Raw genomic sequence first — 19,569 nt, 5'->3', positions numbered from 1 at the left:
CTGTCACCTTGTGCCCGCGGCCGCCATGTCACCTTACGCTGCAGCCCGCGTCTGAGATATAGTTTTGCCTCAGTCCGCAACCTAGCCGCCCGGCCCCGCGCCATCCAGGTATGGGCCGCGGGAGGCGGAGGGCCCGCTCCCGCTCGTCCTGCTGCCCCCGGGCCTCCCTCAGCCGCGCGGCCCCAGAGCTCTGGTCCGCTCCGCCCGCGCCGGGCTCGTGCCGGTGACCGCAGCGCGGACTGGGGGCTGCGCGGGCGGCGGGGCGCGTCTCCTGCGGGCCGGAGCCGGAGAGCCCCGCGACGTGGCCCGCTCCGCACGCGTGCTCGCCCTGCAGAACGCGGCGGCCTCGCCGGCCTCGGGTCCCGGGCCGAGCCTCGCGCGGTCTCCGCGCTGGTCTGCAGTGACCCGGCGCCGCCTGCGCTTCTCCGGCTCTGCGGAGCGCGGGGTCTCGACCGACCCGCGGGCCCGCGGGCATGCCGGACACTGCGTTCAGATACACGAGCATGCTGGTTTTAAAATCCTGTCAACCCGCCTCCTGAGCAAGTGCATTTCATCCTGAATAAAGTGATACATTTTAGCCTGGCGCGTATTGCGCGCCTGCAATCCCAGCTCTTCGGGGCTGAGGTAGGAGGATCCCAAGTTCAAGGCCAGCCTGCGCAATCTAGGCAGGCCCTGTCTCCAAACAGAAAAAAGGACCGGGGATGTACTTTAGTGGTAGAGCTCCCCTGGGTTCAATCCCCAGTACCGCAAAAATGCAGGGGGGGAAAAAAGATACATTTTGGTCACCTATCTATAGATTCTTTAAATTTCGCACAGAAAATGTGCCAGTTTGAACTTTTTCTCTTAAATCTTTGTATTTTCCGATTTTTGTTCTAATTAGTACACTTGCCAGGACTCCCAGTTGAATGGAGACTAGAATATAATTTGCATTCTTGCCTTGTTCCTGATTTCAGAGAAAATTAATCTAGTATTTCACTATTAAATAGGATGTTTGCATTTTTAATATAATAAAATATTTTCCTTTCTAGTGGCCTAAATTATTATTACCAGTGTATATTGAAATAGATTAGCCACTGTTTTGTAAAGGAATGTTCCAAATAATCTTATTATACATGTTGTGAATTTCATTAATCAGTTACTCAATATTTGTTTATTTTGTTTTTGTGGTGCTGGAATTGAACCCAGCGCCTCATGCATGCTACTAGTCAGGCACTGTACCCTGAGCCCCAGTGATTCAGTTTTTAAGCAGCCTTCATTCCTAGGATGAAATCCATTTGTGATTTATTCTTATTGTTCATTTCTCAAGTGTTACCTATATTTTCATATTATTTGTGCTTTGTGGCCTGGCATATTTTTTTAGTTGTACCCTTCTGATCTTGGAGATTCACAGGAAAATAGTTTCCCCTTCTACATTGGAAATATGAATTTCCTACTGTTGTGGGGTCTGGTTGTCAACGCCTAGTGAGACCACCAGAAACTAAAGTAGGAAAAAAGTTTAATTTTGGGGAAAGAAAACAAAAAACAGGCTGATGCGTCAGGACTGCCACTCCAACTAGGAAGGAGCTGCAGTGGCGGTGACTTCAGCAAGCTGTTTTTTTTAAGTGAAAAATCATAGGCAAAAAAAAAACTTAGCAGGCTCACAATAGGGATCTTTTTTTTCTTTTACTCATGGAATACAAACAGCAAGCTTTAGTTTATCTATTTTAGGCAGCACCTGGCAAGTTAGTAAGGTGGGCTAAACCGGGGAGCTAGACTACCCATATCTGAAACCGGCAGCTTCTGGGGCCTCCAGAGGGATGGGTTGCTTCACAGAAATAGTCACAATGTCCTTAACTCATGGCCACACTATTTTATCTCGGGTACTGTCCTTGTATTTACCGCAGTCAGCACAAAAATAAATATATCTAGTTAAGATTGACCAAACCAAAATGGGTGATTTTATTTGCACCCATTTTGGTTTGGTCAATCTTAACTAGATATATTTATTTTATATCAGAGGGTCTCTACCTTTTTCTTTTAATAAGGTGGTCTCTACTCTTTCACACTACTTATTTAGTGAACCTGCCTTTAAAACAATTTACAACTTCTGTTTCCTTGTGCATGTTTGAAGTATGGATTCTTTTTCTTTTAATGACTGTATACAATGAAATTTTCTTCTTCCTCTTCCTCACTACAATCACCACCACCACCACCACCACCTCCACTACCTCAATTCCTCTTTCTCATCCCTTCTAGGTTCCACCTTCTGCAGTTCCTGCCATCTCCCAGTAGTCCATTCAAATTCTTAATCCATCAAATGGATTAATCCACAGATGAAGTCATAGCCTGTAAAATCTAGTCACTCCCCAAAGCCCCACCTCTGAACAATGCTGCATTAGAGACCAAATCTTCAACGCATTAGGCTTTGGAGGACATTCCAGATTCAAACCAAAACAAATGGCTTGATGCTTTTTCTCAGAAAGTAGGTTTTGAGGAGCCCATTGGATGGGGGTGAGAGCAGTGTTCAGGGCTTAGCAGTAATGCCTGTTAGCCTGTGAAATGGTATGCAAGTAAGAAATGTTGGGCAAGGAGCCCCCAGAAGCCTAGTGTATAAATAAATTAGTGCTTTCTTGGATATGAGTCAGGGAATATATGTTTTTAGGGTTGAAGGTACTGCTTGATACATTTTATGCTTTTTGTTATCATGGGCAGATTGACAGCCAGATGTTCTTAAGACTTGAGTTAATTTACTAATACAATGTTACTATTAACCTCTTCTGTATCATTGGCAAGGACCAGAGTGTTGTTTTGTATCTCTAGGGGAGATAAGGTTGCTCCAGCTTTACAAAACAAGTTCAGTTTGTGTTTACTTGGGAATCTTGTATGTGTTTTGAGGATTGTTACAGGTATTTGATATACTACAGTATCTGGAAGACTGGATTCTCATGTCAGCTTCTGTCTTCCTGTAACTTCTCAGTGTTTTGCTTTTCTTCATGAAGGTGACATGGAGGAGGAAAGAACTGCTGGGTTACAGAAAAGTATGATACAGGTAAGTAAAAGGTATAATGCTCCAAAAGACTATTTACATTTCATTTGATATCCTGCTGCTATTTTAGAGCAGAGGTTAGCAAACTGCTTCTTTTTGGGATCATATGGTAAGAATTTTAGGTTTCGAAGGCCATTACAAGGCCTTTTCTATTACAAGGAAACTCCATCATTTTAATACAAAAGCTTTCATACAGGGTACATAAACCCTTTGTGTTGGGTACATAAACCATATTGTGTTGCAATAAAACTTTGTTTACTCAAGTAGGTGCCAGACTGGAATTAGGACATGTGCTATAGTTTGTTGAGCCCTGGCCTACAATACTACAAAACAGAGCCAGCTGTGGGCGTGACTTAAAAGATGTGCAGGCTCCTGGGTCTCTCAGGATTGTGAGGGGGAAAAAGGAAAAGTTCCCATTCCCTCAGTGTGTTTCATTCTTTAAAACCTCATCAAGACTTAAACCTGTGTTTGATGTTGTGCTGAATGCTGTAATAGGAATAAAGTAGCAGGTGAAGTTATTCCTGAATCAGAAAAAATTTCTGAATAAGGAATAATGTGATATTGTACAAGATGTGGCCTTGATCCCATATTCTGGCATAGAGTTCCTAAAACCTTTGGAATGTCTGGAGTGAGAAGAGTAGCTTTGTATGCTAGTAAGAGGACTAGTGACTACGATAGAGAGCCTCAGAATCACTGCTGGTCCAAAAGAACTAAGGTATGATTGACTCTTAGCCCTATCCCCCAATTTCAGGGTTGCGGGAGAGGTACTGAAGGTTAAGTTGATCATCAGTGGCCAGTGATTTAGTCAGTCATGCTTTCTAGTGAAGCCTCTGTGAGAACCCAGAAAGAGTGAGTTCAGGGAGCTTCTGGATTGCTGAATATGTAGAGGTTCCTGGAACGAGGCACTCCGGTAGGCATGCAGTGTTTCCTACCATGCCGTGCCATATATATTTCTTTATATGGATATTTCTCTATATTTATCACAAATCATAGGCTTGAGGAAGTGTTTCCTTAGGTTCTGTAAGCCATCCCAGCTATTACTCAACTCAAGGAGAGTGTAGTGAGTACTCCGATATGTAGCCATTTGGTCAGAAGTATCAGTGACCACCTACTAGTTGTGATTGTTGTTTGAAGTGTGGGGCATTTTTGTGGGACTGAGCCTTCAACCCATGGGATGAAGTGGTCCATGTAAATAGAGTCAGAATTTTATTGAATATTAGGAAACCCAGCTAGTGTCTGTGGAAAATTGCTTGATGTATGTGGGAAAATTGCCCACACACCTGGTGTCCAGTGCTCTGTGCAGGATTGTAGGAAAATCACTTGGATTTTGTTTTTCTCGTAACATTACCATCAACTGTGGAGAGACTAATTTAGTATTTTAGAAGTATTTTGGCTTCTAGACAAAATTTGTTCAGTTACAAAGTTTATGTGAGTGGAAAGGGAAAGAGATCCACTGACTGGGTCCTAACATAGATTCTGGGAGACCACAGAGTCTTCTGAACTTCTCTGAATTGATTCTCAGGTCCCCAGTACTGTCAGCCTCACTATCCTCTTGCACACACTGGAGGAGTTGTACCTGTCTGAAAAGAATTTGTGGCATCTTTTAGGACTTGGTGACCTTTGAGGATGTGGCTGTGAACTTCACCCAGCAGGAGTGGGCTTTGCTGGATCTTGCTCAGAGGAGCCTCTACAGAGATGTGATGCTGGAAACCTTCCAGAACCTGGCCTCACTAGGTAAGATGGGCAACATTAGTTCACATAGTGGTTTAGAAAACAATTTATCTCACTGGTTGACCTTGTTCCAGGATTTGGACTGAGGAATGGGCATGTGTTGGTAAATAAGACAGACGTGGTCACAGACTGCAGGGTGCTCACAGTCTGGAGGCTTCGTCATGAGAAGGAACATTGTTTTTCCTTTTTCTTTTTGTGGTTGAAAGCCTTGAGGCTTATTAAGTGTTAAGTGTGGGCACTGAAGGGTCACTCTGGGGCACAGGGAGAGTTTGTGGTGTGAGACCCTTAGGATCGTACTGCTGTGAATGCCCTTTACTCAGAGGTCACCAGGATCACACCCATAAGTTAAACAAGTGGGTTTATTTTGCAGTGTGTCATGGGAGAATGTACCCCATGGGGAGTGTGGGCATCTTAGTAAGAGGGCATTAGAAAGAATCTATTGGAGGATTTGTGCTTTGGTTGGATGATTTGGAGATGAGTCTGTGGGGTCGATTGTATTAGTTCTTTAGGCCTTGTGTGAACAAGTGCCACAGACTGGTGGGTAAAAAGCATAGAAATTTATTCTTTCTTATTTCTGGTGTGTGGGAGTGTGAAATCAAGGTGTCAGCAGACCTATGTTCTTTCTAAAGGCTCTGAGGAAAAAGTCCCTCCCTGTCTCTTCCTAGCTTCTGGTGGTTGCTGGCAGTTCTTGGTGTTTCTTGGTTTATAGATGCATCACTCCCAGTCTCTGCCTCTGCCATCCCTGCGTACCTGTTTCTGATCTCTCTCTGTATAGGGACATCGGTCATTGGATTCAGGGTCCACCTTAATCCAGAATAACCTCATCTTAACTTGACTATATTGACAAAGACCTTGTTTCCCTATAAGGCAACATTCTGAGTGTGGGTGAGCATTTTAAAAATAGGTTTTTAAAAAATGTATGTATTTATGTATATATTTATGTGGTACTGAGAATTTAACCCAGGGGCTCTCTACCACTGACTAAATTCCCAGCTCTTTTTATTTTTTATTTTGTGGAAAGGTCTTGCTAAGTTGCCCACGTCGGTGTCAAACTTGGGATCTTCCTTTCTCAACCTCCTGAATAGCTGGAGTTATAGGTGTGCACCACCACACCCCAGCTTAATAGGCTTTAGTTTTTAGAGCAATTTCAGTTTCAAAGCAAAATTGACTGGAAGGTAGAGAGATTTCTAATAACCACTGCCCTTACAACACAGCCAGTCTCTTTCCCTGTGAACATCTTCCACCAGAATGGTCCATGTTTAATTTACAATTGATGAAGCTACATTGACTCACCATCATCAACTAGAGTTCATAGCCTATATTAAGGTTCATTTGTGGTGTTGTACATTGTATGGCTTTGGGCAGATATACCATGACATGTACCATTATAGTAATATACAGAGTAGTTTCCTGTCCTAAAAGTTTTCTATGTGCTCCCATTTTATCCCTTACTTTCCCTTAACCCTTTAGCAACCACTGATCTTTATATCATCTCTATACTTTTATATTTTGCAGAATGTCATATAGTTGGAATTTGTATAGTATGTAACTTGTTCAGATTGGCTTACTTCACTTGATTTAAGATTCCTCCATGTCTTTTTATGATTTTCCTTTTAGTGCTGAATAACATTCTATAGTATGGATGTGCCATACAGTTTATTTATCGTCCCATTTACTAAAGGATATCATGGATGCTTTCTGGTTTTGGCAAGTATGAATTATTTTCTCATAAACATGTGTAGCTTTTTGTGTGCAATTTTTGACTCCTTGGGTGAATACCAAGGAACACTATTTAGTTGCTGGATCACATAGTAAGAGTATTTTTAATTTATAAGAAATCACCAGATTATTTTCCAAAGTAGCTATATCACCAATAATGAATGAGAGTTCTAGTTTCTCTACATTTTTGCCGACATTTGGCATTGTCCATGTTCTGGATTTTGGCTGTTCAAATAGGTGTGTAGAGGTGTGTCACTGTTTTCATTTGTTATTCCTGGATGACTTATATTGTAGAACATATTAAAATATGTTTACTTGCCATCTGTATGTCTTTGGTTAGGTATTTGTTTAGGTCTTTGGCCCAGAGTTTTAGGGAGTTGTTTGTTCTCTTACTATTAATCTTCAAGAATTCTTTGTGTAACACAGCAAAGGAAATGACTGAGTGTGAAGAGAGAGCCTATGGAATGAGAAAAAATCTTTTCCAGCTATTCCTCTGACAGGGGATTAACATCCAGAACATATAATGAACTAAAAAAAACTCAAAACCAAAATAACAAAAACAAACAAAAACCAAATAACCCAATCAATAAATGGCAAAAGGACTAAATAGATTTCTCAAAAGAAGAAATGCAGATGGTCAACAATATATGAAAAAAATGTTCAACATCCCTAGTAATCAGAAAAATGCACATCAAAACTACATAGAAATTCCATCTCATTCCAGTTAGAATGGCAATCATCAAGAATAGAAATAATAATAAACACTGATGGGGATGTGGGGAAAAAGGTACATCATACATTGTTGATGGGACTGTAAATTGTATAACCACTTTGGAGGAATGGAACCATCATATGACCCAGTTTTTCTCTCACTGCTTGGTATTTATCCAAAAACAAAAAAAACAAAAAAAACCAAAAACAAAAAACAAAAAAACCCTAAAAACAGCATACAGTAGTGATACAATCACATCAAGGTTTATAGCAGTGCAATTCACAATAACCAAGTTATGGAACCAACCCATGTGCCTGTCAACAGATGAATGGATGAAGAAAATGGAAGACACATGGATTTTTATTCAGCCATAAAGAAGAATGAAATTATGGCATTTGCTGGTAAACAGATGGAAATCGAGAACATCACGTTAAGTGAAATAAGCCACATACAAGAAAGCCAAGGGTCAAATGTTTTCTCTCATATGGGAAGCTAAGTTACAGGCCTCTGCAGCTTAGAGCCCATTTTAGTGTTGCAGCTAATCACAGCAGGGAAATGCCTGCCTGGTCAGCTCCATAGGTCACACACAGCTGGCAGAACCTTATTTTTCTTCACTATTACTGAGCAGTGTGTTGAACCTCTCAGTGGCAGACCGTACCCCCAAATACTGCAGCAGATCCCAGCAGTTGGCTGCCAAGTTTTTTCCCAGGTTCTTGTCTCACAGATTTGAAGACTAAAATCCACAGATAACAGAAGGTAAGAGTAAAAGGTGTAGTATTTATTTAAGTAAAAAGAAAAGAAGCAGAACTCTCGGGGTGAGAAGAGGACCTAATAGGTTTCCACTTACGTGAACTAGTCTAGGGACTTATATAGCTACTGGGGCATTCATTAATATCTGTGCTAATCAGGTCTTGGAAAAGAACTAAGGGTATTGGTCAATATCTGTGCTAATCATGCCTTGAAAAAGTGCCAAGGCTATTGGTTCAGCCTGTAACATTCTGATAAGTGAGCTCTTGAGTCTGTGGTCTTTGCTCACATCTGCTCTATCTTCCTTTTCTTGTCACGTGGGACAAAGGAGTTGGCTGTAATGTTTGAAATGTTCCTACAGGTTAATTGTGTGGAGTAGTCTCTTCATTTAAAGTTTCTCTTTTTTTAGGGGGGCATGCATTTTCTTAACTGTCTGCCTGTTTTACTACTTATCCTATCTTATTCATATTTACTTATTGTACCGTATTGGTTTGTAGAAAAGGACAAAAAAAGTACATGTTCAATACAGATGTAATTTTTTCCTCTAGTATTTTCATCCATGGTTGCTTAATACAGATGTAATTTTTTCCTCTAGTATTTTCATCCATGGTTGCTTGAGTTCACAGATATAGAGGGCCAACTCTACTCATGTGGATGTGTGTCTGGTTCTCTACTCTGTTCCACTGATATATTTGGACATGACTTTTTTTGGTGGAACCCTGTTCAACCTGATGCACAAGTGGTCACTTTAGATGGGATGCAGACATGAAGCAGAGGCAGTTCTTGGGTTGAATATTTTGTGGGTGCCATGTACATTTTTTTTTTTTTCTTATTTAGACAGATTTATCTAGTGCTGTCATTTTGTTGCATTGTGTCATGGTATCAGAGTATTCTGTGAGATTATTTGTGTTTACCAGGAAAACAAAATGTTCTGGCTGTGTTAGATCAGCTAGTAATACTGAGGTTCCATTGTGAATATGGATTGGTTCTTTCTTTTTTCTTTTTGTGCTGGGAATTGAACCTAGGGGGCTACCTCCCTAATCATTTAAAACTTTTTTTTTCTTTACTTTGAGGTAGGATCTTGCTAAATTGCTGAGGTTACCCTTGACTTCATGATCCTCCAGCCTCAGCCTCCCACGTCACTGGGATTATAGGTGTGTGTCCCCTTGCCTGACTCAGATCAGTTATTCCCACATCTCTGCCTTTTCTTTCACTTTCTCTGTTTCTTTTCTTTTCTTTTTTTTTTCTTTCTTCCTCCTCCTCCCTCCTTTGCCTCATTTTTTTTTAATGGATTTGCTACTTTGTTTCAGTTAAACTCATCCTTGTCTGTCTTTAGAGTATCAGAACAAAGTTTGACCCTATCTTAAGGAAAGATGCTTGTGATTCTTCATTGCTTTCCCTTATGATATTCCTTTCTTCCTGTGCAGGGTACCCACTACTCACACCCAATCTGATCTCCCAGTGGGAACAAGAGGAGGAACTGCAGACAATGAAGACAGGACTTATCCAGGGCATCAGTACGGAGCAGCACCAGAAAGGCAAGAATCCCTGGGAGGAGAAAAAAAATCAGATAGAAACAAAGCAAAAATTTGTTTTGTCTGAGGAGACTCATTATCCACAGATGGCTTAGATGACTATTTTGACTTTTTATCTGTCCTCTCACACTTTCCTTGTTCTTGGCGAAGGCCTTCATATTTGCTCTTTTTAAGTCTGTATCTGGTACGTGCGTTTTATCCTTTCTGTTTTCCTCTCCTGATAATTTTCTACTCGTGTTGCCATCACTGTAATTCTTCTTAGAACTTTTTTTTTTCCGGCACTGGGGAACCCAGGAGTGCTTTCCCACTGAGCTGTATCTCTTACCCTTTTTATTTTTTATTTTGAGACAGGGTCTTAGTTGCTGAGGCCGTCCTTAAACTTGGGAACCTCCCACCTCAGCCTCCCAAGTTGCTGGGATTACAAGCATGCATCAACATGCCAGGTTTCATGGAAATTTTTTTAGTGAACCATTTATCATTTTGACCCTTGTGCCTATTAATAGTGAAGTCCTGAAACAGCCACTCTTCTAAAAGTCTTTTGCTTGTAGGTACCTTTATTTTGTTTTACTTTTTTGTTTCAGGTTTTGAGTCTCTACTTAATACTAATGAATTAGTTGCTCCTCAAGATAGCAATGGAGAAAAAATATCCAATGAACAGAATATGGTGAGATTCAAAAGAAATGGATCTTGCTCCTCTATTTTACACGAAGACCAGGACTCCCCTGGTGTGGATGATTGGAACAAAAGCCATGAGAGATGTTTAAGGTGAGTGTCCTTCATGTGAGAGCAGATAGTGCCTCAGGAAAGAATCTTGAGATTTAAAAAACATATCTTGACCATAAACCTAGGTAAAAAATTGTGCTTTTAGAAGAATGAAATTATGGCATTTGCCGGAAAATGGATAGAACTGGTGAGTATCATGCTCAGTGAAATAAACCAATCCCAAAGAACCAAAGGCCAAATGTTTTCTCTGATATATGAATGCTAATTCATAATAAGGGAGTTGGGGCTACAGGTATTTGGATTAAACAGAGGGGAGTGGAGGGAGGGGAGGGGGTATGGGAGTTGGAATTACAGTAGAATGAATTGGACATTATTACCCCATGTGCATATATGATTACATGACTGGTGTAACTCTACATCATGTACAACCATAAAAATGAGAATTTATACTCCATTTGTGTATGGTGTGTCAAAATGCATTCTACTGTTATGTATAACGAATTAGAACAAGTACAAATGAAAAAATAAAATTAAATTAAAAAAAAGAAATAAAAGGATGCAAATTCAAAACAACAACAAAAAAAGTGCTTGAAAGCACCCAGAAACCACTCCAGATGCAGGAACTCATGCAAGAGATTTTATTAAGTGGACAGGCAGAGTGTCTCCCTGCAGGGTGTGAGAGAGAGAGAGAGTGCGAGCGTGCACAAGAGTGAGGAGGAGAGAGCGTGAAAGTGAGGAGGAGGGAGAGAGAAAATGGTGGGGGAGCTGTTCTTAAGTAGTGGAATTTCACTGGCTAATAACAACGGACCAATGACAGATGAGCAAGTTCATGGGCTAACAATCTGGGTTGTAAAGTGATGTGGGGGAGACAGAAAAATGGCGGCAGCAAAATAGCAGATCTGATGCCAATAGTGCTTTTACAAAGAATTTTGTCTAGATAGTTTTCCCTACAAGTGAGACTGAGATGTTGAATGTTTGACACATAGATTGGATTGACAGAGATTTATCAGAAAAATCATGTAATTTGGGGATGGGGCTGTAGCTCAGTGGTGGAGTGCTTGCCTAGCATGTGTGAGGCCCTGGATTTGATCCTCAGCACTACATAAAAATAAATAAAGTATTAAAAAAATAAAAATCATATGAATAAAAAATGCAGTGACAATATTGGCTGTGGGAGACCCTTCTTGAGAAATTTTAGCTTACAAGTCGATGGGGCAGAAATCATACACATTTACTGAAATTGGTAAATTTTATTACTAATAACCTGTCTTTTACTTTTAAAAGTCATATGGTGGAGAACATCTGTGAATACAATGAAGAAAATCAACGTGGACAAATTCCAAATCTTATGCTCAAGAGAACTACTGAAGTCAGATCCTTTGAATGCCATGAGTGTGGCAAGGCCTTCCTGTCCCATTCATCCCTTGAGAATCACACCAGATCTCATGCTGGAAACAAACCCTATCAGTGTAAGGAATGTGGGAAAGCCTTCCATTTTCTTGCTTGTTTTAAGAAGCATATGAAAACTCCCACTGAAGAGAAACCGTATGAATGTAAGGAATGTATGAAAGCCTTTAGTTGCTCCTCCTTGTTCAGGGCACACATGAAGATTCACAGTGAAAAGGCAAACTATGAATGTAAGGAATGTGGAAAGACCTTCAGTAGTTCTTCATACCTCACAGAACACAGAAGAATTCACAGTGGAGAAAAGCCCTATGAATGTAAGGACTGTGGGAAGGCCTTTAGTTGTTCCTCATCACTCTCCAAACACAAAAGAATTCACAGTGGAGATAAGCCCTATGAATGTAAGGAATGTGGGAAGGCCTTTAGCTCCTCCTCTCATCTTATAATACATCTAAGAATTCACACTGGAGAGAAGCCTTATGAATGTAAAGAGTGTGGGAAAGCCTTCAGTGAATCCTCAAAACTCACTGTACATGTGAGGACACACACTGGAGAGAAACCCTATAAATGTAAGGAATGTGGGAAAGCCTACAATTGTCCCTCCTCCCTAAGCATCCACATGAGAAAACACACTGGAGAGAAACCCTATGAATGTCTGGAATGTGGAAAAGCCTTCTACCTTCCCACTTCCCTGAACACGCATGTGAAAAATCAAAGTAGAGAGAAACCCTATGAATGTCAGGAATGTGGGAAGGCCTTCAGTTGTCCCTCATCCTTTAAAGCACATGTGAGGGATCATGCTGGTAAAGTGCAATATGAATGTAAGGAGTGTGGGAAGGCCTTTAGTCGTTCCTCATCCCTCACTGAACACCTAAGAACTCACAGTGGAGAGAAGCCTTATGAGTGTAAGGAATGTGGGAAAGCCTTCATCAGTTCCTCCCATCTTACAGTACATAGAAGAACTCACACTGGAGAGAAACCTTATGAATGTAAGAAATGTGGAAAAGCCTTTATTTATTTCTCAGCCCTTAGTATTCACATGAGAACCCACACGGGGGAAAAACCCTATGAATGTAAGGAATGTGGGAAGGCATTTCGACATTCTTCATACCTTACTGTACATGCAAGAATGCACACTGGAGAAAAACCCTTTGAATGTCTGGAGTGTGGAAAAGCCTTCAGCTGTCCCTCATCCTTTCGAAGACATGTGAGAAGCCACACTGGAGAGAAACCATATGAATGTAAGGACTGTGGGAAAGCCTTTATTTGTCCAGCCTACTTTCGAAGACATGTGAAAATTCACACTAGGGACAACATATAAAAATAAGGAGTATGGGAATCTCTGCAAGGCTTTTTCTGAACCCAATCAAATTGTGACGTCTCATACTGGGAGACACTCTATGGATCTGAGAAATTAGGAGATTATCAGTCATCATTTTGAAGACCTGAGGAGAGAGAAACTGTGTTTGTAAACTATATGATAAAGCCTTTAGATTTTGAACATCACTTATTGTGTATAAGAAAAGTTAAAATTCAAACTAGAAAAGAAGAGCAGTGTCTCATTAAAGGGGACTTTTACTACAGGGTCATTGATTTCCAGTGTTTTCTAATAGGAAGATTTAAGGTGATACATTTCCCGTTTTAGCTCATATCACATACTTTTGAGTATGAGGTGACTTTCTTTGGCTGAGATGTAAATGTTATTTCCATTACAGTCTTTTGGACTCTTGGAAGATTGTGCATGCATGTGTGTGCATGTGTGTGTGTGTGTGTGTGTGTGTGTGTGTGTGCGTACATGTGTACTTCCCCTCTGAGACAGGGTCTGGCTATGTTGTCCAGGCCTGGAACTCCTGGACTCCTGCCTTAGACTCTTCAGTATCTGGGAGTGCAGGCATGTACCATTGTGTCTGATTGAAGTACATTTTGTTGTTGTTGGTGTTGCAGGCAGGAGAGTGTTCTTTTCTCTTCCCCACCTACTTAATTCCATTGCTCTCTAAATTTGTACGCATAGTATGGGCACTTTCTTTTCTTTCTTTCTTTCCTTTTTTTGGGTCTGGATACTGAAACTTGTCTACCCAATAATGTCCCCCTCATCCTTAAACTAACAGCACCTCCTGCTTTTGAGAATATCAGTGTTTACTATCAAAACTTTTCATGTGTAATACAGAATTTTAGTAGAAATTAATTAGCACAAAGGCCTTGAAAGAGGATGGTCTCATCTTGTAGGGGTGCCAGGCTAGCTCAGGCACAGGTAAGGGCCACAGAGTCAAGACCCAGACTCCAGGAGTTGGGTAGAAGCAGGCTTGTGGTGAGCAGCCTGCAAACTCATTTATTGCAGGAATACCCATACATTTTATAGACTTTTTGCCCAATCACAATGTGCCACGGGGGATCAGACCACCAGGCCCCTATACAGGTTCCCTTGGTAACACTAGGTCAATTTGGGGACAGTTGTTCACCTTCCTAGGTGGTCAGAATGGAATGCTCCTCTCTGCAAGTTTCACACTTGAGACATTAACTGCTGTGAAACAAGAACTAGGATTTCTCCCAACATCATCTGATATGCAGTATTTTCATGTTTGCTCATGGTGGAATTTTGATCTAATGTTTTAAATTACAAAAGTGTGTTATATTAATTTGGATATGGCTAGGGACTACATTTCCCAGATCATTTATTTTTTCCAATTCTAGGTTAGAGTTGTCTTTTAAGAGTCTTCATGAGGTTTGGAAGGCTTTAGGGAAGAAGCCACTGTTGTCCACTTATTAGGACCACCAGACAGGTAGACCAATGAGTAGGGACCCGGTTTTCAGCTCATTTTTCTGAGCATTGAACACACTGATCCACACTTGCTCAAGACTGAACATGAAGCGCTTGACCTCAGTCTCCTCAGGAGCTGCAGCTCCACAAACACCTCCGTAAGCTCCCGCATCGTGGCCAAGCACAGCTGCTGGCTTTCTCTGGGAAGCTCTGGCACTGCCGTTCTGGCACTTTTGACTCTCATTGCACTCCCTCTGCCACCTTCGCTGCCTTGTTAGAGTTGACCCAGTTCACAGGACTGTCATCATGCACACAGTCCAGTCCCATGCTGGACTCTGCTCAAGGGGATCGGTGTCTGTGCAAGCCTACTGTGGTCTCAAAAAAGGTGAGAAGAGGTGTGGATGATGAAGTTATGCTGGCTGTCATTGAGGCAAGCTTCAGAGAGGTGTCATCCCGTTTTGGTAGAGGAGGATTTATATTTGATACCTTCAGGCAGGGAAGATTTTACTGCCTTCATATGAGAAGAGGAATGCTGTGAGCTGTTTCAGGCACATTTTGCTACTCTCTTCCCCCTTTTAAAAAAATCATATTTTATCTCCTAAAGCATAGCTACACCATTTCCCTTAATCACTTTTTACTGTTTTATCAAGGTATATATATGCTAACATGCATGAAGTGCCAATCTGTGTACAGTTTGATGAAATTTCATCCTGGTGAGCACATTTCCAGGATTCCAGGAGGTTCATTCATCCCCTTTCTCAATAATTAATCCACAGAGGAAACCCAATTTGGCTCTTACTACACTTGATTTGGTTTGCTTGTTCTTGCTTTTCAAATAAATGTTGAACTATAATATGTACAGTTATGTGTTTGGCTTCTTTCACTCAACATAATGTCTGTTTTGTCATTTAGTTGGTCTTTTGGTAGACTTACACACTTATTTCTTTTGATATATGCTCTGTGGGGGAATGCAATTACTGAATGATAGGGTAGACTTCATGTGTAGTTTTGCTAATTACTTTTTCAAAAATGTTGGTCTACCAGTAATCCCCAACAGTGCATGTTAAGTCTTGGCAGTTCCACATTACTGGGCCCACACTTTGTAACTTTAGCCTTTTAGCAAAGCATGTGGTGATGCTGGTTTTTTTTTTTTTGTTTTTTGTTTTTTGTTTTGTTTTGTTTTGTTTTAATAATGGATTTTCCTGATATGTAATGATTTTGAGTAATTTTTTGTGTATTTATTGGTTATTTGGATATCTTTATGAGGCTACCTTTGGAAGCATTTCACCCATTTTTATTTCCTCCTTTCTTTTGAAGTGTCTCTTTGCTGTTAAAACGTCTTTGGATATAACTAAGCTTCAGTCTGGATCCTGGAGCTAAAAGATGTGAATCTGTCTGTCTCCATGTCTTGCCGAGCATCCTCCTGCATTATCTTTTCTTCCAGTTGGGGGTGTCTCTTCACAGTAGGCTTCACAGGTTCTAAGCTCCCTTCTTCCCAAGGGAATGGGAATTGGGAATTCTTCCCAATGCTTCAGGGAGAAGAGTGATTGTCTTTTTGAACAGTTCCAGTATAAGTATCTGAATGGAATCTGATTGACTTACTTTGCCCACTGTGGTCAGGGGAATGTAATAATCTGATTTATTTAGGACCAACTCTCAGGCTCATTGAGAAACTGAGGTTAGAATTGGCACCCCTAAGTCATAGAGCCCTGGCAGTTATGATGCATATGTAGAGTGTTGGGAGGCAGCTGGCGGCAGGTGGGAGCTCAAATCTGGGCAATATTGTGAGCTTGTACCTTGTGCTAACTCCAGGAACTATGAAGTCTGGGAGCTTAACCAGGGTTTGTTAGTTCCTAGAAACTCTTTTAGGAATGTCAGATGCCATATGTTAATGTTTTTTAGATTGCTAAAAATTGCTTCTCAGTCTTTACTGAGGATAAAAATAAGTAGAGATCTGAGTTCTAATGAATTGTTTGCCCAGATCAAGATAATGAATTTATTCTGTTTTCTTCTAGATCCTTCATTGTTTAACTTCTTATATTCAGGTCTGTGGTTCATCTCAAATATTTTTTTATTTGATAGGGTGTGAGGTAGGATGAAGGTGTATGTGTACAGATTTATCAACTAGATCATGTTTTCCCTCTGCTAAGGTAGCCGATGTGCCCCTGGGTTTATCTGCTTTTCTTGCAGCAGTACCATACTATCTTAATTTGTGTTACTTCATGGTATTATTTGGAAATCTAGTAATAAAGAATTTATTAATTTTTTATAAATAAATATTCAGGGACTATTTTATAGAATAACCTAAGGAAAACTGACATCTTTACAGTACTGCATCTTGCAATTGATGAACATGATTCGACTGTTCATTTACCTAGGTTGTCTTTAACTTTTCTGAGAGGTGTTTTATAGTTTTAATTGTAGAAGTTTTGAATGGCTTTGTTTAATTTATTTCTAGGTATGTGCCATATTTTGCTTTGTAAATATTTTCAATTTTTTGATTAGTACAGAGATTTGCAATATCTTTTTCTTACATCAACTTTGTAGCTAGTGACATAACTTACTCAAGTAGTTTGCAATCTTACCTGGTTTCTAAGCCTTTTATTTATTTTGCTTGCTTTGTTTAATGAATAGAGGTCATGAAAATGAACATCTTTTCCTTGTTCCTGAAATTATAAAAGAATATTTAATATCTCACCATTAAATATAATGCTACTTGTAAATTTTCATAAATAACCTTTGTCAAATTAAGGGAATTCTGTTTTGTTCCTGGATTGTCAAATGTTTTTAAAATCACAAATGGATATTGGATTTTATCCAGTGCCTTTTCTGCATGTATCAGGGTTTTAAAAAATTCTTAATTCTGTTAACATGATGAACTATACAATCCTTGATTTTCAGATGGTAAAACAACATGTATTAATGGAATATATTAAATTTGTACGTATTGGTCTATTAGCCTTTTTATTTTGCTAGATTCAACATGCTGCCTTTAAAAAATGTATTTATATTGATGTTTGTTTTACATTATCATAATATATGTGTATGATTTTTTTTTTTTCTGCTTGTTTTTGTTCTTGTGTTCGGTACTGGGGATTGAACCCAGGGGAACTCTACCACTGAAGTACATCCCTAGCCCTTTTTCTTTTGAGACAGGGTCATGCTAAGTTGCTCAGGCTGGTCTTGAACTTATAATTCTCCTTTTCCTCCCAAGTTGCTGGAATTACAGGTGTGTGGCACTATGCCTGGCTTCCCACTTTTTTTTTTTCTTGCATTTTCCACTTTGTTTTATTCTTCTTAAACTCTTGTTGGCCCAGTATTCTAGTTTCTTGCAAGAAGAAACATCTTTGGAATCATGCCCCTGATCAGTGGAAAATTATTGGACTTTGGCTCACCCCAGAAAATCAATAAACGTTTACACATCTTACTTTGGGGAAACAGCCTAGTCCCTCCTCAATCAGTGATGTCTCCCTTTGGTGATGCCCCACTTAAAGACTTGCCTGTGTGTGCCCACAATATTTGACTGGGTCTCATTCCTGTTTCCAAGCCAGAAGATCCTGTCTCCAGTAACAATGGCAGCCCCTTGTCCACCCAGGCTGGTGTTAAACTGGGTCATATCTGATTCTCACAGTTTTAAGGTTGAGGCTGGTGGTGATGTAGGTGGAAAAATTAGTTTATCCCAGTGGGGCACAGGTCTCTGATGCTGAGGAGGTTCTAGAGTCTCATCTGTAAGCTCTGGCCTCACAATAGCTGTGCTGCCTAAGACTGGGGCACTGGTGGTAGAGAGAGATCCCAAGACTGACAGCTGGGTTGCATGTGAGTCTCACATCCAGAGGACGGGTACAGTTTGGGGAGCGTATGGTGTGTGTGCCAGGCCCACACCAAGGCTGGCAATGTAGGCTAAATGATGTAGTCTGTCCTACGTGCCCTGCAGGTGTCTGCTTGATGCAGGTCTAGAGGCTCCCTCTGTGAGCTCTGGCCTACACAGGGGCCTTGTTCTCTACTCTGCTTGGTCTCATAGTTGCAGGCCGTCACTGGGCTCTGAGACAAAGACCTGTACTAGCTTTGGTGACCTGCTCTCCTGCAGATGTAGCCTTGCCTCTCACTCAGCTGCCCACTGTGGGGGGAGGAGTTATGGAGAATTTCTGTGCCCTGGCAAACTCACTCAACTGGTACTGGCTGGACCATAGAGGTTGCTGGAATGTGCATGGCAGCAGGTTTTTTTTGTTTTGGTACCAGGTATTAAATCCAGGGATGCTTAACCACTGAGTCACATCCCCAGCCTTTTTTGGTATTTATTTAGAGACAGGGTCTCACTGAGTTGCTGAGGCTGGTTTTGAACTCTCTAGCCTAATGCCTCAGCCTTCCAGGTTGCTGGGATTACACGGCTTACAGGCATGTGCCACTCGCCAGCATGGCATCAGGTTTCACATGGGCTTGGTACTGGGTTTCAAATCTAAGGCCTAAATTTATTTCTCTCTCCATCACCTAGGTGGATAGTATCTTTCCATGCTAAGCTGCTTAGAGATGGAGGAGGAATGATGCTGGCAACTCTTTTTTGTATTTTCTCCACCATCTTCCCTTTCTGTTCTACTAACAGCAGGCACTATGATCTCTCAACTAGGTTTCTTAACTCCCCACTGCTTTCCTACTGGGGGATGAACCCGGGCTGGGACAATGCTCTACTACTGAGCTAAATCTTCAGTTCTTTTTGGAAATTTTCACTTTTTAATTTTTTTGTACCGGGGATTTAATTCAGGGGCCCTTAACTACTAAGCCACATCCCCAGCCCTATTTTGTCTTTTTTATTTACAGACAGGCTCTCATTGAGTTGCTTGGCTGCTCACTGTTGCTGAGGCTGGCTTTGAATTTGCAATCCTCCTGCCTCAGCCTCCCAAGCAGTTGGGATTACAGGCAGGCGCTCCCACGCCCGAATAGAAATTTTTATCTTGAGATAGGGTCTTGCTAAGTTGCCCAGGCTGGCTTTGAATTTCCTGTCTCAGCCTACCGAATAACTGGGTTTACAAGGGTGCACACCAGGCTTGGTATCCTCGGCTTTTCTGAAGGTTGTTGGGAGCGGGTATAGCCATTCAACTTGGTATGTGTGAGCCTCAGTCTCCAGAAGAAAGTCGCCATCATGCTCGGCCTCTGCAAACGGCCCGATTTTTCTTTCTTTATTCGCAACCCTGGCAAAACCCACCACTTGTCAGCAACA

The 19,569-nt window shown here is 41.0% G+C and overlaps 1 protein-coding gene across 4 annotated transcripts; it reads left to right on the top strand.

Moving 5' to 3' along the window:
* On the top strand, positions 1-15,513 carry LOC306647180 (uncharacterized protein). 4 transcript variants are annotated; one of them, XM_079116207.1, is made up of 5 exons: positions 1-108; positions 2,979-3,028; positions 4,633-4,759; positions 9,362-10,234; positions 11,477-15,513. In XM_079116207.1, the coding sequence occupies exons 4-5, from the start codon at positions 10,131-10,133 to the stop codon at positions 12,915-12,917; spliced, it is 1,545 nt and encodes a 514-aa protein (XP_078972333.1). In that variant the 5' UTR covers positions 1-108; positions 2,979-3,028; positions 4,633-4,759; positions 9,362-10,130; the 3' UTR covers positions 12,918-15,513. The 4 variants fall into 3 exon arrangements, 3 of the variants coding, with proteins under 3 accessions (XP_078972333.1, XP_078972335.1, XP_078972334.1); XM_079116209.1 differs by lacking the exon at positions 9,362-10,234; XM_079116208.1 differs by lacking the exon at positions 1-108 and having other exon boundaries at positions 1,939-3,028.
* The last annotated feature ends 4,056 nt before the right edge of the window (positions 15,514-19,569 follow it).

This window comes from Sciurus vulgaris (assembly GCF_902686455.1).
Source record: "Sciurus vulgaris genome assembly, chromosome: 16".
NCBI classification, from domain to species: Eukaryota; Metazoa; Chordata; class Mammalia; order Rodentia; family Sciuridae; genus Sciurus; species Sciurus vulgaris.
The sequence above is the reverse complement of the archived record's forward strand: the minus strand, read 5'-3'. Positions and strand labels throughout refer to the sequence as shown.